The following is a 24,978-nucleotide window of genomic DNA, read 5'->3' as shown; positions in this document are numbered from 1 at the left end:
ATACGGTAAACTTGTTTCACTTAATTACAATGGTTCTATCACTGTTTTCGTGTTATGTACTCTAGTGACTTTATGCAGTCATGACTTAAGTGTGTATTTAGTACTGGTAGAAATATGTGTGGATTTTACTCAGAATGCATAAAATTGTGATACTACCTAGGTGCAAAATTTCATGAAAATGTGTGCCAAAAACCTTATTTCGAAGTTTTCATTGTGGCAGGGTAAAAATTACAAAGAAAAAGAACTACTTCACTGTTTCAATATTTCTAAATCATTCACAACGTGCTTTGTAAAGCAGGGTCTGCAGACGTCATTTGCATCAACCTTGCACTTACTTGGTGTACAAAGGAAGGAATACCTATTTGACTGCATGAAATAAAAAATTTTAATTGAACTGAGATTCGCAGCTACTGTTATTTGTGACAGTGTTCTGCTACAATGATGTTTTTAATGTGACAAGTGAACTTGTGTACTCACTGACCAATCCTGATTTTTAGTCATTTTGGTAAACTAATATTAAACAGTGGAAAAATTACACTATGTGAACAGATCTTTATGTATCTGGCTCCCACCTCTCCCCCCCCCCCCCTTACCCCTCCAAATCATTTAGCAGACAATACCTTCCAATAGACATATTGCATCAACTGTCATCTGTCAAGAAGCTGACATACTTTTTTCATTGTGGTAGTCTTTATTCTGGCAGACAGTTATGTGATCAGGTACTGAAGAATTTCCTGAAGTGGGAGTCATCCTTTACAGACTTATGCGTACGAATATTCGCTATCTCATTCATGAATCCCAAAAATATTTATTTCTGACCAAATTAGGACTCAGAGTTGCAACACATCACTAGCATGTTGTTCACGCAAAACCATTACCCAACTGCATGTCTCGTGAATGCGTACTGAGTTGTTGCAACAGCTCGTTTCAACTTTGTCTTTGTTAATAATCAGCAAATATCTGTTGGAATGACCTTCTGCTCAGTGCTGTAAGCCCTCACTACAGAGAACGATTAACACACTGTGACCCTCAGTCCTAAATTGCATTAAAATCTACACATAATCCAGTAAATGTTGGGCATTAGGTGTTCCCCAGTATCATCCTTTTGCATAAAAATTCTACAAGGGTGCTTTGCGACATTTGGTAAAAAAGCGAGAAAAATTGTAGGAAGTGAGGTCTGCCAGTTATGTAAAACACCGTTTTTACAAGTACCCAAAAATATTTTAAGCACCACTGTGCCATCATCAGTTGGTTTCTGTTTTATTTAATCTGATGATGGAACAGTGGTGCTGAAACATGTTTGGGTAATTGGAAAAAAACTGTGTTTTGCGTAACTGGCGGACCTCACATCCTACAATTTTAATTGCAAACACGGTAAATACAAGGAGCTGCAAATCCAAATGATGAATAGCAAGAAAAATGTTTCATAAACAACTGACCCTGCTTCTCGACAGTCTCCTTTGAAGGATATACACATAGTCCAATGATCCTCCAGCTTTTTCATCCCATTGGAAAAATAGGTTCTGTCAAACTCTCATGACTGCAACTATCAGTTTCTCATTTGATCAAAATTTCTTCCCAGGAAACCAAAGTTTCAAGTTAGGGAACAGTAAGAAGTCATGTGGAGCTAAATCTGGTGAATAATGTGGATGAGGAACCAAAGTTGATGCACTTTCACTGTTGTTAACACTGATGTGTGGGATGGTGCATTATCCTGGTGAAAGAGCACTTTTTTCATGCCAACCTTGGTATTTTTTCAGCCAACGCAAGTTTCAAATGAACCAACAATGAACCATAATAGGGCCCAGCTCTGGTTCTGCCTATTTCCAATTAATCTATGAGGATTATTTCTTGGGAATCCTAGAAAACAGTGGCCATCACCTTACCAGCTGACAAAATTGCCTTTGCCGTCATAGGTGCACTTTCACCAGCCTTTGTCCATTGTTTTGTCAGCTGGTTTGACTGGTGTGTAATGATGGATCCAAGTTTCACCAACAGTCACAAATTGCCTCAAAAAGGCTTTCAGGTTCCAATTGAAAATCACCAGACACTGTGTTGAAATGCCATGACATATGTGCTTTTGGTCGACTGAACACTCATGACACCCACCTTGCACACAAGTTCTTCACAGCCAATTCTCCACAAAGGGTATTATGCATTCATGCAGCTGAACTGCCTACGGTCTCAGCAATTTGATGAATTTTTATTCGATGGTCATGCGTTACCATATCATGGATTTTGTCAATAGTTTTCTTTATAGTGTCTTCAACTGGGCGGCCGGAACACGCTTCATCTTCGGTGCTTGTCTGACCACATTTAAATTCATTAATGCAACGATGGTGCAGAGTCTGTGTGAACTTCACTCAGTTCTGTTTTGATTTGTGCGGCAGTCCAACCCTTCAAATGAAACTGCTTAATAACAGCATGAAACTGGTTTTCTCCACTTTCAGTCGCAGTCTGAGCAACAACCAGTTCAGGTGGCTGTAACAACGAACTGTACATTGTTGAAATACTTTATACGGTTCTTGGAATAATCAAGCTTACCAAACATGAAGGTGCAACAAAAGTATTCATTCTTTCATGGAAATTTGCCAGATTTATCAAACCAGGTACACTTAATAAAATATCTTCCTGCTATTGCCTTACTCTGATATTAGTTTGCTCATGCCAGGTGATAATTGTTGATCTGATGTACAGCTTGATGCCAGTGGTTACTGCATCTTGTAGTAGATATTCATAGTGCCATAAAAATATTCCCATTTACTTATTATAAATGCCATTTAATAATGCCAAACTCAGCATGACATTTTGTTGAGTACAGTTGGTATGTTGGGTTTGTCACTTTTTAGTTGTACAGTGTGTCCGAGAAGTCCCAATATCTGCTGATAAAAACAGCATGTTGTATGTTTGGGTACTTGCAAGTAATAAAACTGTGTACGTAGTGGATCCATAAGTGCAACACTGTGCCTTACACAGTGATCTGTGGGGCTCCACATCGTCCTTGACATGTACAGCATCTAGAGTTATGCTTCGAAAGGCTTTCCCTAGCTTTTGCACAATTTGTCATTCAAGTCACAAGGACTCGCTTATTTCCCACAATGAGTTGTCTGCCATGGTAAGGCCCAGGTTTTTTTTATGGCCATTTTTGTGGAACTGAAAGTGTTACTGAACCATGCCCAGTCCCACAGCCTGAAAATCGTTCATCAAGGAACTAGCACACCTGAACAGCAAAGTGTGCTGTAGCTCCATCTTGCTGAAGTATTAAACATCTTTCCAACATATCTAAATAAGAATTTCTGTTCTTTTACCCTTTGAAAAAATATGGTCTGAACAAGTATTGTGACTTCCTGGCCCATATTATAATACGAGACTGGTTTCTTTCCAGATCCTGCACATAATGAGAATTATCCTTAGACCAGAAACAACATTCCTCCTGTGTGATCTATGGTATGCCGCACAGTCATCAGAAAATTCACTGCTCTGTGTTCTTTTCAGATAATTCATTCATGAGAATCAACCTAAATCCTTTCATTTTCAAGTCTTGAAGTTCAAATGCTCTTTTGCGAATGGGTTCCACTAATGACTGCCCGGCTGATTGAGTGACAGCAGCACACATCTCCTGTCACATTTTCTTGCGTCCACTACACGGCCTGTCTTCGATGCTGCGTGAAACAAGAACACATGTAACTCAATCAAGCAAGGTTGCTTTATTAAGTGAGGCTTTGTCAAAGTGATCTCTAAATTCTCTCATTATCTCTAATTGTTTGCTTTGTCTGGATTTTCATGCACTCACTCCTCAACAGTGTAACTGTTGACTGTTACAGTCAGAGTTTCACAACTGAAGTGAAACAGTACAATACTGGCAACAATTCTTAAAGTAGTGATATCAGAAAAACAAGTATTTATTTCCTCAGCTGAGCGAATTGGGGTACAAGGCCTCCTCAGACATCCTGTTCTCTTGCACTTCCACTAAATTATGTTATTGTACATAATTAACTTCGGCATGTTTAGGTGATAGAAATTTCCTCCATTGACTTGCTATCTTTATGGCATGATGTAACATGACTACACTAGGTATGTTTTCAGATTAGTATGTTTTGTCTTGACTCATTATTTTGGCTTCTGTCTGCGAGTCGTGTGCAGTGGAAACTGTCACTGTGTTTAACATAGGCTTCTCATGCTGCCTGGATTATTTTTGATACACAGTAAAACAGTATTGGGTCTTTGGTAGTACTGTAATGAAACATTTGAAAGTATTTAGTTGAGGAACACAGAGTAACATAGCCACATGCATCCCATGATTACTATTTGTAACAATTCATTTTGATTCTTGTTTAGAGATAATAACTGAACATGTGAAGATTATGCAGCTAATCATTCTGTCTTGTAAGTTTCTGCTGAATGTAAGCTAGCTGTTTCAAAAAAAAAAAAAAAAAAAAAAAAAAAAGAGAGAAAAATAATTTAATTTTTTGCCAGTGCATAATAGTAAATCCGAATGAGAATACATAATCTCATAGATGAAAATTCAGTGTTTAATGAAAGAGATGGATTTCTCGTAAATCAGATGTTACAGATTCGTATGTATCAAATTATATACATTTATCACAGTGAAGTACTTACTGATAATTTTCTTACATTTTTTAAACCATTACAGTGATCTCTGCTTTGTGAAATATGATTGGTCTTGCCCACACTAGCTGTTGTTGAAGTGTTGAGTGTTGAAGATGTGCATGTTAATCGAATATCGATTCCACTTTGCCTCTTACCCACATGATTACACAGCAACTGAGTCCACATAGATCTTGTTTTCTCATCCAAAACTATGGCAAATATGAAGATGGAAAACCCCTGCAGAGACGCAGTTACATTGAAGACAGCATCCATATGCATCAAGCCAAAAATCCATCCCATCCCAAGTAAGATTGATAGATATATTGCAAACAGTAGCTGTCTGCGAATGCGTTTTTCAATTTGAGAGGCATTTGAAAGTCGCAAGGATTTATGAGATGAGCTGCAGGTAATGTGGATGCATAATGCTAGTATCAGGGTGTTGGCTGCAATTAGCATGTGGGCAGGCACTGTTACACTGAACTGCAGTATCTGACCTCGTGGATAACAATCTGGGGGCTCATATGCTCCTTGTGATGTCCATACAGAAACTCCAGCCAAGGCCAGTGGTAGCATCCAACAAAGAATTGCTGATGCCCAGAGCTGTGGGAAGACAAAATAAATAATTACTTATACTCTTATGTATTTGTAGAATAAGAGGGACATTTACTTACCATTGTTGAAATAGGGGCATGACTAGTATACATACAACTTTATAAAAATGTTTTATTGTCTAACTTCTGGACTTTTTATTTCTTCATTGGGAGAAACAGAAAAAAGAAAGGTAAGATAACATGTGTCAAAAAGGACATAAAAACACAGCAAATAAGCAGCATCCCAGTAGCAACTGAGTTGCACTTCTGCATGACAGTAGCATATAGTGCAGCATGGCCAACCACACAAGATGGCAAGGACAATTTGTTTCAAAACCAGTGGCTCCTAGTATTCGCCAAATCCGAAAGAAATCCACCATGTCGTGCTCGACTTCCTCATCTTGGGTGCCAGCCCATGCTGCTGCTGCTGCTGCACTTTCTGTCTGCTACTGTCATGCACCCGTGCTGCTCAGTCTCTTTTGGAAAACTAGTCACTCGTAACATCTTACCTCCCCTGTTAGCACTTATTCTTACACCAAATACTACAATAGACGAATTTGGAACTGGTTTACCAGATGACCACATAAAAGTAAGTTCAAAAACATTTTGTTTGTAATGAGAAATAAATGTTTTCTGTTGAAACTGGCATTTCATGAAACTTAATTAGCCATACACATCTATGCTGACTCCATTTACACATTGTAAATATCAGTGAAAACACTAGAAAAATTTTTGCCTAGCCTTATAAGTTTTAAGGAGAAGCTGAAATCTACTTACTTGTATTCTATGATGTGTTTTCTTATTTGTACTTAAAAAAATAGTAAATAGAATTTTGCAAACATTTAATTAGCATTCTTTCATCTAATGACCACAAGAAATGGGTACATCTATATACATGCTCCGCAAGCCATCATACAATGCATGGCAGTGGCTACCTTGTTCTACTGCTAGTCATTCCCTCTCTTGCTCCACTTGCAAATGGAGTGAGGGAAAAATGACTGTGTATATGCTTTTGTACAATTCCAGATTTATTTTGTGCGCATGGTCTTTAAGAAAGATGTGTGTTGGTGGCAGCAGGATCATTCTTCATTCTGTTGAAAATGCTGGTTCCCCAAACCTTTTCAATAGTTATAGTATGCAGGCTTTCAAAATCAGCAATATTTTTGAATGTTTTGCAAGAAGAATGTCTTCTTCGCTCCAGAGAGGAACTTATTTCAGTTCACAGAGAATTTCCATAATACTTGCTTCTTGATCAAACTTAATGGTAATAAATCTAGCAGCACACTGCTCAATTACTTCACTATCTTCCTTTAATCTGACCTGGTGGGTGTCCCAAACAATCAAGAGTGGATTGTGCAATTGTTCTGTGCACAGTTGTCCACAAAATAAAGAATATCTTGGCATAAATAAATAAAAATTAAAGATATTGACTCAAAACTTTATTTACAATTCACATGTTGTAATCCTCTACAGCCAAAAATTTGAACCAGGATATCAATGCCTGTTTGAGGCCATTATCATTTACGAACTGTTTTCCACCCAAAATTTTCTTTAGTTTTGGGAATAAGTGAAAATCACTTGATTCCAAGTCAGGGGTGTAAGGAGGATGTCCAAAAATTTCCACTCTGGCAATAAGAGTTCCTATTGTGTTCATGCTGATGCATGAGGCCGTGCATTTTCATGAATCAAAAACAACTCTACCAATGACCATGTCTCTTGATCTGGACTGAGTGCTGAAGTCATTGAAGAGTTTCACAATAGATCTCTGAATTGACTGTTCTCCTCTTGGCATGAACTCCATGTGGATCAAACACTTTCAGTCCCAAAAAAACTGCGGATATCACCTTTCTAGTATTGAGATTTGCTCTTTATTTTCTGTGTCATGGGGGAGTTTGCCTGGGCTGCTCCACAGACTGATGTTTGTTCTCCGTAGTCTCTTATGAAGTACAAGTTTCATCTCCTGTTACAATGCAGTAAAAATTTGTAACTGAGATTGTCATATTCTGCTGCCCACATCTGATGTGCTATAAGGACATCTGTCAAACTCTTAGGCACCCACAGCACACATTTTTTTGTAGCCAAGATGCTCTGTCACTATTTCATGTGGGAGAGATCATGAAATTTGTGGAAAAGATTCATCTAATGTACTTAAAGTGAGATGCTGGTTTTCCTGACTTTTCTTTCCAAATTTTGCCTTCAAGTCATTTGTAATGACTCATGGCCACCCACTCTGATCTTCATTGTGCATTCTTCCTTGATTAAACGTAATGCACTGTTTCCTCACTGAATACTCGTTCATTCCTCTATCACCATGAACATTCTTTATTTGCCTCTAAATTCTGATATGTCAAAAATTTTATGAATTTGGAAAATGTGTGACATTAGGGGCACACTTAACATTTGGTGGGATTTTTAATGGGCACTATCATTTCAAAAGGTTCCAGAACAAAGAGGTGTGACCACTTGACTCATGCCAAGATGAAGGAAGGAACTAACTAGCACACTTGTGACTGTGGTGGTGGGGAATCGGTGCCGAGTATGGTGGACAATTGTTCTTTACTTTCTGGATGACCCCTGTAGATGAACCACAATTTCCAAGAATTCTCCCAAAGAACCAAAGTCATTCACAGCCTTCGCTATGACCGGCCTTACATATCTATTGTATTTCATGTTCATTTGCAACGTTATGCCTTGATATTTAATTGACATAACTGTGTCAAACAGTACACCACTAATATTGTATTCAAACATTACAGCATTGTTTTTACTAATCAGCAGCATTAATTTACATTTTTCCACATTTAGAGCAAGGTAGTATTTATCATACCAAATAGAAATTATGTCCAAGTCATCCTGTCATTTAAAAACAACATTGTCCTGTACTCTTCAGCATACTTTGAGGTAATTTTAAAAGTGTGTGTCATGCTTACCTGCTTTGTAAGGGGTGTAGGAGAAAAATCAAAGAAAGGATTCAACAGTCTTTGGCGCATATGTAGACCAGCCGCAAACATCCACAGGAGAGATGCCAGGAGGAAGACCTGAAGTGTGGCTCCTGACAAAGTGCAGGGAAGGCCAGGCTGAGGACGCCAGTCTGGCAAGAACTCCTCAGCTGTCACACGCACTGATAAAGTAGTTGCTAATCCGCAGAGTGCAATGCATAGCTGTAACTGTACTATTGCACGGCCTTGGTGACGCCAGTTTGGAAATATTAATGCTGTTACTATTATAGCGACTAGTCCAGCTATCGACAGTACGCAGCCAACAAGTGCCACATAATGTAGAGCTGTATTGCGTACGGGATTTAAAATTGCTTGATGGTCTCTCCCATGCAGCATTTCACCAAAGTGGGTGGTATGGAAACAGGCACAGCTTGTTAACGTGCTGTCAACTGGTAGGCAACCATCATTTGACCAGCCACCACCAGCATTCAAGTTCCAGAAGACGCATCTGTCCCTTTGATTTCTATCTGTAACAGATTTTACACAAAATAGCTATTTCTCGTCACACTTATAAAAATTTTGTAATCCACAGAACATTTGAAATATGTTATATTAAGTTAGTCCCTATGTGGACGCATAAAGTGATTGCATAAGCTTTTATAAATTCCCAAAATACCACAATTTTGTGAACCAAAATTCTGTCAGCTTAATAGTCCACCCTAAATAGCAAAATTTTACCTAGCCACTTTTTAAATGGTTGTATAATTTCCAAAATAAAAATCTGCTCATATGCCAATTTTTAAACAGCTGGAAGTCACTCAAAGTCAGTCAGCACCCACTCCAGGTTGAGCTAACAAGCATACACTCCCGAAATTTGCTCACATTGTAGCTATATGCAGTTTGCAGAAATGCATGCACCTGCACCTGCACCTGTACCCGCAAAAGATCAGTTCCAAGCGATTTCTGTTACTCAAATTAATGAATATTTTGACTTAACTGTGTTGTGGTTGGTAGGAGGTTTGAGTGGTCTGTAACGGAACTGAAATGATGGTGGGCTGACAGTAATTTGGAGCCCGCGCGTCGGAAACGGGCGTGCTGGTGTGAGACTGCCAGGGAGTGCACCCTGATGCCATCTATTGGCGAAACTGGGAATTAGCGCTACCTGTCAGACAATGCACTAAGCTCTCGGAGTCAAATGTATTCTTTTTCTTGATAATTATAAGTTATTACTGTATAATTTAATGTTGTAAATCGCTAGTAGTAAATCATTATGACTGGTATGAACTCCAGGGTAATAAATGTAAATATTCTTAAATACTAAATGATTTCGGGAAAAAGGTGGTAGGGGAACGCCCCCACTCTTGGTGATACGAGCGTAGCTAGGGGTAGCTGGAGACACAGGGACTGAACAATGGAATGGCCTGTGGAGTGTTGACGTGATCGGACGTGCGTAACTGTACTCACGCAAAAGCGATTGTGCAACAGCGAAGAGGCGAATATCGTCGCCGTTTGTGGAGTACAACGCGACGAATGGTTGTTGAAGCCGCCTCTATGCCACTGGGGCTGATTGTAAGAGTTACTGCGCCCAGATTTTATGGCGTACGTGCAGTAGCTTATACGAGTGCTACAGCTCGTAGTTCCAGCCGCCATTAAAGGCATGAGGCGTGAAGAGCTGCGTCAGCCACCCGCGTCTCACCACCAGCACTGACACGTCTACCCAAGGCAAGACTGCTTGCAATTGTTAAGTCGAACTTTCTATACATGTAAAAGGAGAGTACCAGTTTTCTTTTATGCAAGTGCAGAAGACTGAATATAGTAATGAGTAAAATTACGACGCATGTTGTTCATTGTAAAGTGTAGTAACCCCAAACATAGTATAGTGAAATCAGACTGAGGCCACCATCGCCTCTTTCATTTACAATTCTTTTGGTTGTAGAATACTTTAGCATATAAGAATGTTGAAAAGAGCAATGGTCACACCAGAATGAGTCGCCTATTTATAATTACTTAAATTTTTCTGAGTAACCTTTCAAGTAAAGTCACTTAACTAATTCCATATCAATTGTCCAAAGAGTAATATCCAAATCATTAAATAAGTTGAAGGATAGAATTTTGTTAACCTAAGTTGCACAAATTGTCTTGGTAGTAATTACCAAGCCAACTCACAGAAATTGAGAGAGTATTTGCTTTGTAGAATCACCTAGAATGATCAGAAATAGTAATATTCAGAATTAAGTTTAAATTCAACTCAAGCCGTTTCACTTTGAAACGAGCCAAAAATTGATTTATTCTTTTGCTCCTTCAGAGCTGGCGACCATAGTTATAAGTATTTTCAGGAGGATTCGACGGTAAGTCTGCTGCTCTCGTCGTGCTGATAGGATTATCCACTGCTGCTAGCAGTGGTGATTGGATACATAAGCTCACTACCAAGTTAAGTGGGTCAGGTAGGCAGTGTTACCGTGTGAACTGTAGGGCACTGTAGGCCGTGGATCGAACCCGTTCAATCATCACAGCTCTTTGGGAAATAGTCCGGTTAGGAGTGTACTAATCATTAGGCAAATACTGGCGAGTAACGGTCAAAAATGTAGCCGCAAGTGAATTTAGCAAGGTCCACGTAGCACCTAGTTAATGTGGTGCAATGGCGAGGGTAGGAGTGGAGTAAAAGTGAGCTGAGCTTGTGGCAGCTGTGCTGTATTCAAATATTAACACCGTGAATTCACTACTACCTCTTACCATTAGGACTGAGCTATTTACGGTTAATACGTAGCAGTAAGCGCAAAGGCGTGACAGCTACAAGTCCGTATTGGTTTTATACATACGGAATTAGGAAGCGGGTCATTCCGTCAGTGGAGGGGGTTAAAACAACCGAGTCAGTTGAGAACATACCCCAATTACTGATGGAAAGATTTGGCGGTTCGGTCGCATGTGGCGACCGTGACAGGACTTACCAAGTTTGTAGAATAATGGCTGCAATAAAAGTGTTTATATAAACTTGTAGTTTCAAGAAAATTTTAAATTCTGTTGTAGACAAATATACCACAATTGGTAAGTTCAAGACGACAAACTGCAAAGCAGCAAAAGAAAGTCCAATAGTAGGAGTTAAACAAGTAATACTTGGTTTAATAAACATTTCTATTAGGCACGAAATACAGCAGCATAAGATGGAGTCGAATAGTAACAAGCAAGACGAAAACATTACAAGGTCAGACCCAGAATTAGGGACCATAGATACTGTTGTAGGGTTGGAAAATCTTATAGATGAATCCACACCCACAAGACAGGAGGAACGGGAAGTGAAACCAAAGGTAGTGAAAAGTGAACCCAATGTATCTGTGGATGCTAGTCACAAGGGAGAGGATATGGAATTAACAAGTTTGTTAAATAGGATGATGGCGCAAATTCGAGAAGGGAATGCTAGTTTGAAAGCAGAAATGGCTAGTCATATATCCCAATTGGATGAAAACCTATCTGGTAAAATAAAAGCCAATTTAGATATTTTGAATACGCAAAGCCAACGTATCACAGAGGTAAACAAATCAGTAAATAGCATTAGGACTGAAATAACAAATGTTCAGAGAAAAGTCACAGAAATAGAGAAAAGATTTGATACCGAAATTCAGAGAATAGAGAAATCAGTGGAACCTTTGGTTAGTGAAAAATTAGAACCGATAATTGAAAGTAAATTACAGGTGATAGTACCAGTTGTAAAGAAAGAGATTGTTAAAGAAACGGCAGCTGATATTGAAACACTGCGCAATACCATGTTGAGTTTTGATGCATGTGTGCAGGAGCAGGAAAATACACTGCGTAATGAGATAAAATTGTTAAGTCAGCAAGTTCAGAATCAGACGTTCCTTAACTGTAGTGGTATCCCATTGGTAATGCAAAAATCAGAAATACTGAGTAGGGAGGAAAAATACGATCCTCAAAAGAAACAAGGTGGATGGCATCCAATGGATTTTATAAAAAATTGTGAACGTGTCTTACCAACAGACATGTCAGATAAAGAAAAAATTAATTTAGTAATAGACGCTTTAGCAGGCCATGCTAAACGTTGGGGATTGAATTTGGATATCGACAATTTGAAGTTTACAGACTTCAAAGAAAAGTTCCTTGAGGAATTCTGGGGCACACAACAGAGGGATAGGTTGTGGAGAGAATTCGTTGTCGCCAGAATGCCAGAACATGGGCGTGGGCTCATGAAAGAATACTGTGAAGGATGGTTCAAGCGTTTGGAGTATCTTAAAGATCGTAGATCAAAATCGGAGATAGCGTGGGAGTTGTGGAAAAAGTTACCTGACGATTCAAAGCGTTATGTAGGAGGCACTCATCGAACATTCGATGAATTTTTAGAAAAAATCAAGAATGAAGATAGGTGGCGTGAAACTAGAGAGTTTCGAGGTTTCAGAAATCAGAATGGAATAGTAAAAGGTGGTAGGAATGAACCGCAAATTAACATGATGAGAGGAAGAGGTCGAGGAGGTAACTCTCAGCGAGGGAGAGGACACTATCAGGGAAACGGGATGCATTATCAAAACCAGGAAAACTAAATACCGCGCAGGTCAAGGGCCTAACGCGCGCGGAAAGAAAGAAATGGCCCAAATATAGGGAAGATCGGAGTTGTCAGTACCATAGTAGGATAGTGCGTCGTTCGCCTAAAGAGCAGTTACATAAACGAAACTTTGCGAAGTATAATGCAGGGATACAAACAGAGGAGAGAGAGCAGGGAGGAATTATTAAGGGAAATGAAGTAGGAAAAGATTATTGGTCGGATGTGAAGGCTCACGTGAATGAAATAAGTACAATTCGAGGTCAGAGTGACGAATTGATGAAGGAAGATTCAGAGAAGGCGATGTTTGTCGGTAGGGATGGCAACTGTGCAGAGAGGCAGGGGCAAGGGAGGAGTGATGTGACTTATGGTAAAAGGTTCGTACGAATAGTCGACGAATCGCATCGAGAAGTAATTAAAGAGGAAAGGGTAGATAAGAAAAAGGGGCATAGTGCAGAGACGCATGCCGATTCAGAAATTACCTCGTATGCAGAATATGTACATCAGCTCAAAAGCCAGCCAGCACAATTACAAAGATCTTCCACTCAAGTGATTAATTTGGACTCGAATATGACAGTGTTAGAGAGCCATACCGATTATGATGTGTACCTAGTGACAGCAAGAGTACATGACTGTGATGAAGATTCTTTTAAAGAAATTAGAGAAAGTGTATCTAACCAAGAGAAAGAGTGTTGTGATCCCTGTAGTACTGAAGCAAATGAGTTGAGTGAGAATGGAATTCCATTAGTAGGGGAAAATAATGAAAGTAAGAGTGGCGAATGCACTATCCAACAAAGGGAAAGTAGAGAAATGGATTATAATTTGCGAGAATTATTTGAGTCTGAAGAAAGTCATATTTCTAAGGAGGAGGAATTATCGTCAGAATCATCAGAAAGCATCCAGGGAGAAAAAGAAGTAGAGGAAGTTTCCGATTCCGCAACTGAGAGTTCAGGCATGACAGATTCGAATGAGAACGAGATGGCATTAAAGAGCCTAGACGATGGACTATTGGAAAAAGTGGTGAAAGAATTTAGGATGAAAAGGAGAAAGAAACCTCCAGATGGAATGGTCAGTATAAAAACCGGAAAAATAATATGGCAAGATTTGGCGGTGGAAAAGGATTTATTATGGGAAGATAAAGAAAGTATGAAAGAGGACAATAGGATGCAAACAATCCTACCCATAAATGTATGTGGGTACGATTTATATGTATTGTTGGATACGGGTGCTCAAATAAGTGCTATTTCGCACGCATTTTTTGAGATGATCAAAGAGCAACGAGGAGTAGTCATGATGCCAGTAACAGGTGTTAAAGTGATGGGGGCGACAGGGAAATGTAGTAAACCTGTTAAACATCAAGTGATGATGGAATTTAAGATAAAAAACAAGCTATTTTCGAATGCATTTTTAGTAGTTCCAGAGCTCAGTGCCGAGGTCATTTTAGGCATTGACTGGTTAATAAAACAGAAAGTAATTATAGATTGTGACAAAGGGATAATAGTTTGTAAAGTTGATAGTGCGGTATTAGAAATACCATTTGAATCATCTAGAGTAATGGAAGAGAACCAGATGAGATGGGTAGAATTTAGAGATGATCATGATTCAGGAATAGGTCAAAAATTCGATTGGTTTCTGGTGAGGCAGATAGTTGAAGATGGAAATAAGGAGACACTCCTTCGAAATGTAGTGGATAAAACGGAAGGACTATCTGATGCCCAAAGGGAGGATCTATGGCAAATTCTGAAAGAAAATCAGGAGGTATTTTCGGACAAACCGGGACGAGTGATAAATTATGAGTACTGCATGGAGGTAGAGGAGCATGAACCTTTCTTTAAACCACCATATAATGTACCCTTGTCTAAGAAAGAAGCAGTTCAAAAAGAAATAGATAAAATGGTTTCATGTGGGGTCATTGAACGGAGTTCTAGCCCATATAATAACCCATTGGTAATAGTAGGTAAGAAGGATGGAAGTGTACGAATAGTGATAGATGCTCGTACTCTGAATAAAGTAGTGAAGAGGGAGTTGGATTGTCCAGAGAACATAGATAATTTATTGCAGAAGTTTAATGGTGTAAAGTACATGACTAGTTTAGACCTAACTGCAGGATACTGGCAACTCCCATTAAGTGAGGAATCTAGGAAGTACACGGCATTTTTATTCAATGGCAAATGCTACCATTACACAGTGGTACCATTTGGCCTAAATACTTCCGTTTCAGTGTTCATTCGGGCTTTAGACAAAATTTTAGGGAGTGAACTTAGTTCGCTAATCACGGTTTATGTAGATGATCTGTTAATTGCTACAAGGACATGGGAAGAGCACATGGAGTTATGCGACAGGGTGTTCAAAGCTTTAATTAAAGGAGGAATGACCCTGAACCTGAAAAAATGCGAGTTTGTGAAGAAAGAAATAAAGTTTTTAGGTCATATAGTAACACCAGAGGGAATTGAAAAGGATCCCGATAAAGTCAAAGCAATAAGAAATTGTCCGGCTCCCAAGAATAAAAAACAACTAAAGTCGTTTATAGGACTTTGTTCCTTTTATCGTAAGTATGTGGATGATCAGGTGTTCAATAGCCCACATCTGAACAACCTACTTAAGAAGAACAGTGTGTATATATGGACTGAGGAATGTGAAACAGCATTCAACCGGCTAAAAGACAATTTGGCTAAAAACATAAAGTTATGGCACCCTGACCTGTGTGAACCATTCCACATGGCAACAGATAGTTCAGATTATGGATTGGGAGTATCCATATTTCAGGAGGTAATGACAGATGGGGAAAAAACTCATAGACAAATAGCATTTGCGAGTAGAACCATGTCTAAGTACGAAAGAAACTATACGGTTTCAGAGAAAGAGGCTTTAGCTATAGTATGGGGTTTTAGGAAATTTCAACTTTTCTTATGGGGACATAAGACTGTGGTCCATGCAGACCACAAAGCTTTAATATTTTTGAAGGACTGCAGATTGTTACATAACAGGTTGACCAGATGGGCGCTGTTTTTACAACAATTTGATATAGAGATCAAGTATGTTAAAGGGAAAGAACATGCAGTACCGGATGCTTTGTCGAGATTACCGGAAGGATGTGAGACACTAGAAAGTGTAAAGAATAGGGAAGATGTTTTTGAGGTGAATTACTTAAAAAAAGCAGAAGGAAGAGAAAAAATTAGGGAAATATGTCGAAATATGCGAAGATATCAAAGTGATGATGATGCACTCAAGTCGGTGAAGGTCAAGTTTGACAATCCGGACGCAACTAACATAAGGGCTTCATATAAAATACCTAAAGGTGTACTGTATCTTCAAAGATTAAATAATCCAGGGAAGTGGAGAGTATGTTGGCCGGAACAACACACTGAAGTGCTGATAGATTATGTTCACTTGGCATATGGCCATTGTGGTGCACGGAAGTGTACCGATAAGTTAGATGAATGCATTACCTTTAACAACATGGCACGAAGGGTAGCACAGAGGATAAGATCTTGTGATCTATGCCAAAAGGCGAAAGTAACAAATGCAACTAATCAAGGGCCCATGCAATCAATAAAACCTGATGAAGTATTAGAAATAGTAGCAGTAGATATCTTTGGACCATTACCGAAAACCATGGGGGGTTTTGTGTACATATTTGTAGCAGTTGAACTTTTCTCAAAGTATATAAAACTATATCCCTTGAGGAAAGCTACTGCCAGAGCTGTGTATGATAAAATGGTGTGTGATTATTTTGTGAAAGTAGGGAAGCCAAAGAGAATACTATCAGATAATGGTGTTAAGTTTTGCTCAAAAATGTGGAAGGATGGGATAACTGAGAAACAGGTAGAAGTGGTACATATCTCAGCTTATCACCCATCAAGCAATCCGGCAGAAAGATATATGCGTGAAATAGGTCAGTTATTTAGGACGTACTGCCATAGTAACCACAAGAAGTGGGGCATGTATGTGAGTGAATTCGAAGAAATCATGAATTCATTAACAAACGAGAGCACTGGATTTACTCCAGAAGAAATCCTGAAAAAGACAAGAAGTAAAAGTCTAGTAGAAGACCTACTAGAATTTCCAGATAGAGTTGAATTAGATTATGATAGTAAAAAGAACTTAGTAAAAGACAAGATGAGAAAACAAGCAGAAGCGAGAATTCGTCGTCACGACGAAAAAGTAAGGAATCCTAAATTCAAAATAGGTGATCTCGTTCATGTAAAAACACATGAAAAGTCAAGTGAAATTAATAACGAGATCAGCAAATTTAAATATATATATATAATGGACCATTTAAAATAGTGTCCATACCCAATGTGAATGCTTATTATTTAGAGTACCCATTAACAGGCAAACGCCTGGGAGTAAGAAACATAGTGGATCTCAAAAGGTATGAACCACGAATTCTACCAGATTGAAAATAAATATATAGATAAATATTAAAGTAAACCAATATGTAAATAGTTTTGTTTCTTTTGTTCTGTGTGAAAGGTAAATGTTCACTAAAATATGTTGCAGTATTTTAATGAAACTTCTGGTTTAAGTAGAGACTAAACAGACTGGGAAAGAATGAGCTTCTAAGAAAGCCTTAATAGATGTGTAAATAAGTGTTGTGGAAGAGGTAGAAAAGTGAGGAGGTAAAGTGAAAAGGACGGGCTATAAAGTAATAGGCGCATAACGTGTGTTTTACTTGCCTGAGATAAAAGAAGTGTATTTAAAATTTTTGTAAAAAAGATGTTCAAAGTGTACTGTGTTTAGAAGTAAGAAAATTGGAAAGAATATATGTAAATCATTTATGTAATGTTTAGCAGGAAAGATAGAAAGAATTGGTGTTTAATTTTAAATATGTAATATAAGTATCGAGGTGTATCAGTAAGAAAGGGAAAACCCTTGGTAAAAAGCTTAACGAACATTTCAGATTCATTATAGGAGAGACTTCTTATTGAATTATCACTGTTAGATACTTCAATAAGAAGTGGGGCATGTGTAACGGAACTGAAATGATGGTGGGCTGACAGTAATTTGGAGCCCGCGCGTCGGAAACGGGCGTGCTGGTGTGAGACTGCCAGGGAGTGCACCCTGATGCCATCTATTGGCGAAACTGGGAATTAGCGCTACCTGTCAGACAATGCACTAAGCTCTCGGAGTCAAATGTATTCTTTTTCTTGATAATTATAAGTTATTACTGTATAATTTAATGTTGTAAATCGCTAGTAGTAAATCATTATGACTGGTATGAACTCCAGGGTAATAAATGTAAATATTCTTAAATACTAAATGATTTCGGGGAAAAAGGTGGTAGGGGAACGCCCCCACTCTTGGTGATACGAGCGTAGCTAGGGGAAGCTGGAGACACAGGGACTGAACAATGGAATGGCCTGTGGAATGTTGACGTGATCGGACGTGCGTAACTGTACTCACGCAAAAGCGATTGTGCAACAGCGAAGAGGCGAATATCGTCGCCGTTTGTGGAGTACAACGCGACGAATGGTTGTTGAAGCCGCCTCTATGCCACTGGGGCTGATTGTAAGAGTTACTGCACCCAGATTTTATGGCGTACGTGCAGTAGCTTATACGAGTGCTACAGCTCGTAGTTCCAGCCACCATTAAAGGCATGAGGCGTGAAGAGCTGCGTCAGCCACCCGCGTCTCACCACCAGCACCGACACGTCTACCCAAGGCAAGACTGCTTGCAATTGTTAAGTCGAACTTTCTATACATGTAAAAGGAGAGTACCAGTTTTCTTTTATGCAAGTGCAGAAGACTGAATATAGTAATGAGTAAAATTACGACGCATGTTGTTCATTGTAAAGTGTAGTAACCCCAAACATAGTATAGTGAAATCAGACTGAGGCCACCATCGCCTCTTTCATTTACAATTCTTTTGGTTGTAGAATACTTTAGCATATAAGAATGTTGAAAAGAGCAATGGTCACACCAGAATGAGTCACCTATTTATAATTACTTAAATTTTTCTGAGTAACCTTTCAAGTAAAGTCACTTAACTAATTCCATATCAATTGTCCAAAGAGTAATATCCAAATCATTAAATAAGTTGAAGGATAGAATTTTGTTAACCTAAGTTGCACAAATTGTCTTGGTAGTAATTACCAAGCCAACTCACAGAAATTGAGAGAGTATTTGCTTTGTAGAATCACCTAGAATGATCAGAAATAGTAATATTCAGAATTAAGTTTAAATTCAGCTCAAGCCGTTTCACTTTGAAACGAGCCAAAAATTGATTTATTCTTTTGCTCCTTCAGAGCTGGCGACCATAGTTATAAGTATTTTCAGGAGGATTCGACGGTAAGTCTGCTGCTCTCGTCGTGCTGATAGGATTATCCACTGCTGCTAGCAGTGGTGATTGGATACATAAGCTCACTACCAAGTTAAGTGGGTCAGGTAGGCAGTGTTACCGTGTGAACTGTAGGGCACTGTAGGCCGTGGATCGAACCCGTTCAATCATCACAGCTCTTTGGGAAATAGTCCGGTTAGGAGTGTACTAATCATTAGGCAAATACTGGCGAGTAACGGTCAAAAATGTAGCCGCAAGTGAATTTAGCAAGGTCCACGTAGCACCTAGTTAATGTGGTGCAATGGCGAGGGTAGGAGTGGAGTAAAAGTGAGCTGAGCTTGTGGCAGCTGTGCTGTATTCAAATATTAACACCGTGAATTCACTACTACCTCTTACCATTAGGACTGAGCTATTTACGGTTAAAATACGTAGCAGTAAGCGCAAAGGCGTGACAGCTACAAGTCCGTATTGGTTTTATACATACGGAATTAGGAAGCGGGTCATTCCGTCAGTGGAGGGGGTTAAAACAACCGAGTCAGTTGAGAACATACCCCAATTACTGATGGAAAGATTTGGCGGTTCGGTCGCAGGTCATTATCGTGTGAGTGAGTTATTGTTGAATGTTATGACTTTAACTGATGAGTGAACTAAGTGAGCTATATAGTGTACTTTAATTTCAAAAGGTTACCACAAGGCAATACTGTATCATGACTTTTGTGTAAATATGGACAGTGTTTTGTGCCAGTCTTGATTACTTCATTTAGAACTACCATCGATTACTGGCCAGTGCTTCATCAATGTCTGATATTTTCACAAAGTGCGAAAACAGATTACCATCCAAACCATATAAAATTGAGGCTAATTAAACAAGTCAAAAAGTGTAGTCTATGCTGTGATGGCGTTTACATTTTTGTTGGGCAGACACCATCAAGAGTAGGGTTTCAGCTTCAAGACAACAAAAAGACTTGCTACTAAGGAAGTGATGGAGACTACAGAAAATCAACTTAGGGCTCTATGTCTAGTTTGAACAGTTTGTAAGTGAAGACATAGAACAGTAGTTTTGTACACTATTTTATGAGTCTTTTTAAATGGCGACTTCACCTCTGTCCATTTTCACCATCATCCTTGGAATACTGATTCATTACTGTGGACAGATTTCATGTTTTGTTATCAAAAACTGCTTTAATTATTTAGGTGGGTATTCCATTTCACCTCATCATTTTTTGTATGTAAACTGAAGTGGGGAAGCGGAGAAAGGTAAATTAAGGAAAGGGAAAGGATTACTAATGTCAGCTGCATCAGAACATTACTCGGAATCAGTGGCCTCGAGTGAAAATGTATATCAGACTGGGTTTCGAACCCAGGATCTGCTTACTAAGGAGGAGATCCCAGTTTCGAATCCCGGTCTGTTACACATTTTAAATCGTTGCCATTTATTCTGCTTAATGTCCCGATGCAGCTGTAATCAGTAATCCCCTCCCTTTCCTTTCCCCTTCCCCCCCCCCCCCCCTTTTCAATTTACACACAATGTATCACAGCTGCTGATTCTGTGTGGTGTCTGTTCTTTTGGACATGTCTGGAAGAACAGATACCACACATTCATATAATACTAATTTTTTGTATTTTAAAGTTTTTTTGTGCTGTAATTTATTTTTAACTTTAAAGTTTACCTTTCTTCTGGTAAAAACTAAAGGGCTGCGTGTAATTAGGCAACCACTAACATCAGCATTTGATTTTGATACATATTGCTACACATTCCATATCTGGACAATGCACTTGCAATATGGATCTATGGAACATGATATAAGTAAAAAATAAATATATGAAGAAATTGGTGATATATTCTGATATGTAAGAAGAATTTATAATTATTTTGTCTCCTATGTTTCAGAAATAGCTGTTATAAGTAAATATTTTTTTATAATGGGGCATACTGCCTTTGAAGAAGGAAGTGATGAGCAACAAACAGGAACATTTATATCTATATTTAAAAGTAGACTATAACTCATATACTTTTATGGCCACTGCACCTATCTTCAATTCATCACACCTTCTATGAGTTGAGCGGCAATCCATTTTAATTCACATTTCCTTTGACTTGTTTCCATAATTCAGTGTAAGATTTTTGGTTACTTTTTGTTTAGCCACTTCACGACACTAAATATGATTCTTATACATTGTTAAAAATATGATTCTTATACATTGTTATAAATATGATTCTGTATCACTGAATATCAAGGAATTGTACATTTTGTAACAGATGATAACTGGAGGGCTAAAAATTGTAGATGAACACCAGACTTGACTACAGAAAGCAGGCTCAAAAGTATGTTGCTGTAGTTATGCAGAGATGAAAAGCTTTGCACAGGATAGACTAGTGTGAAGAGCTGCATCAAACAAGTGTTCGGACTAAATACCACAACAATAACAACAACAACAACACATCACTGAACTATTTTATTAAATGCAGGTTAGTGTTTCTGGGCACTGTGGCCTCACAATGGGGTTGCGATTGCATTGACTGGAGATAACAGTGGCCACGTGTGTGAGTTGTGCATGTATGAATATCCGAGTGTCTCATTGTCTGATGAAGGACATTGTCCAATAGGTAAAAGCCATCCAACAATTTACTTTTAGATGTGCAGATCTGCTGCTCAATGGTTCCTCTATGCAGTGGTGGTACATATGGAGGGTGTGTGCCCCCCTTGTGGGGCCACCTACATTGCCACTCTCACCGCCCCCACCAGTAAGCCCACATGCCATTCTTTTGTTTCTGTCATCAGTCAACTTGACTGAATCGAGATCTGACTACCCTACTCTGCACACACTGTACAAAATATTTGCTTGTCTACCTGCACCTATTGCTACAGTAGAAAGAAGTTTTTCAACATTGTGCCGTAAAAACACACGGCTGAGGTTGACAATGGAGGAGGTTCGACTTAATGGCTTATCTCTGTTGAATACTCATCCTGACATTGATTGTTCTATTGACGATGTGATGAACTAATTTGCCAGGAAGAATAGGCACATAGAATTCATCGTTTAAGGAAGAGAACCACAATTGTAACTTTTATATCATAAGATGGCATTATCTTGTATATGTGTATGATCAGTTTAAATAAAACTTTCTTAAACTTTGCATGTGACTTGATTATTTTTTATTACGGTAAAAGTAAAGGTAACTCAAGATATCTTTAGTGCCCCCTCATTGAGGTTTTTCTGTATGTGGTGATAGCTATCTATCCTAATTTGTATGGTTATTCCGCCCTTAATTATCCAGTGTTTAGTTATCACTGTCACATCTTTCGGTGCTCCTTATCACCCCATTGTACATTTGATTATATTTTTTTTGCACATAGTTTTAATTTTAGTGTAGTATTATTGTATTTAATGGATGAGTGCTGTTTAATCTGGGACCACAACCAATGTACTTTTTAATCTGTGAAAAAACAGAATGAATGACATGAATTGCAACTTAGTCCCAGAAACTACAAAAGCACTTACTGCCTATTAAATGTGAACCATGGACAATAATATTTATATCTGTATTTTTCTGTTACTTATATTTTTACTGATATGTTCTAGACTTTATTTAAAATTGCAATCTCAGCGTAGTCCATATGTTCATGACTGGTGTAACAAGATAGCTTTGGTAATAAAAAGTATTCCTACATTTTATGCAAACGGTCATCCATAACTTTTCCATTCATTTGATCTACAATAATATAATAATATGATCAAAGGAATGAGAACTTACCATAAATGTTAAGAAAAGAGCCAGTTTCGGAGTCCAGGTTGTATTTTAGGAGAAGTGGATAGTCAAGATTCATGTGAGTGCGACCATTAACTGTCACACCCATTATGGTTGACAATTTTATTCTCTGCACATTCTGCTGTATAAAAAGTTTATCATTCCAGAAGATGCTGATAACTATCCTGTCGTGGTGTCCTCTCAGTTCATTCTTTGATAAGCAAGATCTTCTGAGCCGAGCAATCAGTTCGGTTTCGGATAAGTTGTCTGTAGCAACTCCCATCAGAGAAGAAAGAAGCTGCAGGGGCAACACGGCAGCAGCATGAACTCCTTTTGCTGTCAGTGTGTCTGCTGTGTCATTCCACCTCAAAATTACAATTTCCTAAGTTTGAACAACACACAAAATTGTAAAATGTTTGGCCACACTTCAAGATAAAATTAACATAATGAGGTACACAGTACTTCAGATGATAAATTTTACATTTAAGTAAAGGAAAACCATGCTAATTAAATTAATATGACAATATGTTTTATGATTAATGAGCTCTTTACAGAAGAATATATTCTGCCACTGTTTGATGTCTTCTACCAACATTTGAAAAAGTGGACTTCCATCATATTTAGTTTTCATAATTTTTTGCTTCCTCACTAAATTAACATTCAAAATGTAAACATATTTTAATGAATTTGTTTATTTACTGTTTATATTTTATTTATATACACATTCCACTGATCTACCTCTATATCTGTACACTCTAATTAGTCTAACAGTATCTTTGGTATCCATATGGGAGCAATATGTAGGGGTAGATTCATCCCTTTAAGCTGGTTCTAGGAAATTTCTAAGTAGATTTTCATCGGTTACTTTGCAATGTGTCTGCAAATGTCTACCAGTTCATTTCTTCTAGCACCCTTGTGATATTCTCCCATCGACATCATCTCCCACGAACAAACGTGACAATTTGTGCTGCCCTTCTTTGTACTCATTCAGTATCCCCTGTTAGTACTATTTGGTAAGGGTCCCACACACTTGAGCAGTTTCTAGGATGGGTCACATGAGTGTTTTGTGTGCAGTCTTGTTTGTAGACTGATTGCATTTCCCTGGTATTCTACCAGTGAACTGTAGTCTGCCACATGCTATATCTGCAACTGAGATTATGTGATCATTCCTTTTCATATCCCTATTAATTGTTATACCCAGTTATTTGTATGAGTTGACTGATTCTAATTGTGACTCACTGATATTATACTCACTCAATATGACCTTTTTTTGTGGAGATCACAGTTTTAAATTTCTGAACATTAAAAACAAGTTGCAGCACTTTAAAATCTTACCATGATTTGCCTGAATATTTTAAAATCTTACCATGGTTTGCCTGAATATTTCATCCTTTTATGCATGTGGGACACTAGGATGTGGAATGAGTTAAAGGATATATAAATGTAAATTACATGGAACAGATGACGAGGGAAGGTATAGTTAATTTATAGGAACAGCTGCAGGAAAAAAAAATTATAACAAAACAGAAACCAAGTGAAAAAAGAGATCATACAAGGATTAGCAATGGCATCAACAGTACATAAAAAACAAACAATAAAATATAAGCATAAAAATTCTATATGTCTGTTTAAATGGCCTCTAATGAGTAAAAAGTTTTATCAAGCAAGTACATCTTTATTTTAGTTTTAAACAATGTATTGTTATTGCACAGACCTTTCATATTATTTGGCAATTAATTAGATATTTTAATACAGTGATACGGAAGAACTTTATGTACCTGAGATAGATTTCTGAAATCACAATGAAGGTAGCCACCTTTGTAGTGTTAACGTGGTACAATGGTTTCGTAGTGCACAGGATTGTCAGCCATGAAGCTCGTAATGGAATAAACATTAGGAAGAAAAAGCAATAAGATAGGACCACAATTAAGAGAACAACAACAAGGATTTTGGCCTGGAAGATTAATTATAAATGCCATATTTACAGCCAGACAAGCTGTAGGGGGGAAAAAACAAAAAAAAAAAAAAAAAAAATTATGAGTTTGGGAAAGACACTGTAGTTGCAGTATACATAAAAAGGCTTATGACACTGTTAGAATGGAACAGAGATGGCAAGGCCTGAATAGACTGAAAGCACACACATAAAAATAAAATGCAACAGACAATCAAGAACTTCTACAAAAAGTGTGTGAACTGTGTTGTAATAGACTGCAAAAACTCGGAAGGTTTATAATGGATAAAGGGGTTTGGCAAGGATGT

At 38.2% G+C, this 24,978-nt stretch overlaps 1 protein-coding gene across 3 annotated transcripts in view; it reads right to left on the bottom strand.

The window, feature by feature from the left end:
• Positions 1 to 4,509: 4,509 nt before the first annotated feature.
• Positions 4,510 to 24,978, bottom strand: part of LOC126235966 (adhesion G-protein coupled receptor G6-like) — a 191,859-nt gene continuing 171,390 nt past the window's right edge. For all 3 annotated transcript variants that reach the window (XM_049944937.1, XM_049944938.1, XM_049944939.1), the window contains 3 exons: positions 22,726 to 23,101; positions 8,132 to 8,667; positions 4,510 to 5,211 (listed from right to left, as the gene is read on the bottom strand). In XM_049944937.1, the coding sequence (XP_049800894.1) occupies positions 4,603 to 5,211; positions 8,132 to 8,667; positions 22,726 to 23,101 (1,521 nt within the window). In that variant the 3' untranslated portion in view covers positions 4,510 to 4,602. The remainder of the gene's footprint in view (positions 5,212 to 8,131; positions 8,668 to 22,725; positions 23,102 to 24,978) is intronic.

This window comes from Schistocerca nitens, chromosome 2, assembly GCF_023898315.1.
Source record: "Schistocerca nitens isolate TAMUIC-IGC-003100 chromosome 2, iqSchNite1.1, whole genome shotgun sequence".
NCBI classification, from domain to species: domain Eukaryota; kingdom Metazoa; phylum Arthropoda; class Insecta; order Orthoptera; family Acrididae; genus Schistocerca; species Schistocerca nitens.
Note: the sequence above shows the minus strand (reverse complement) of the source record. Positions and strands in the feature narration are given on the sequence as shown.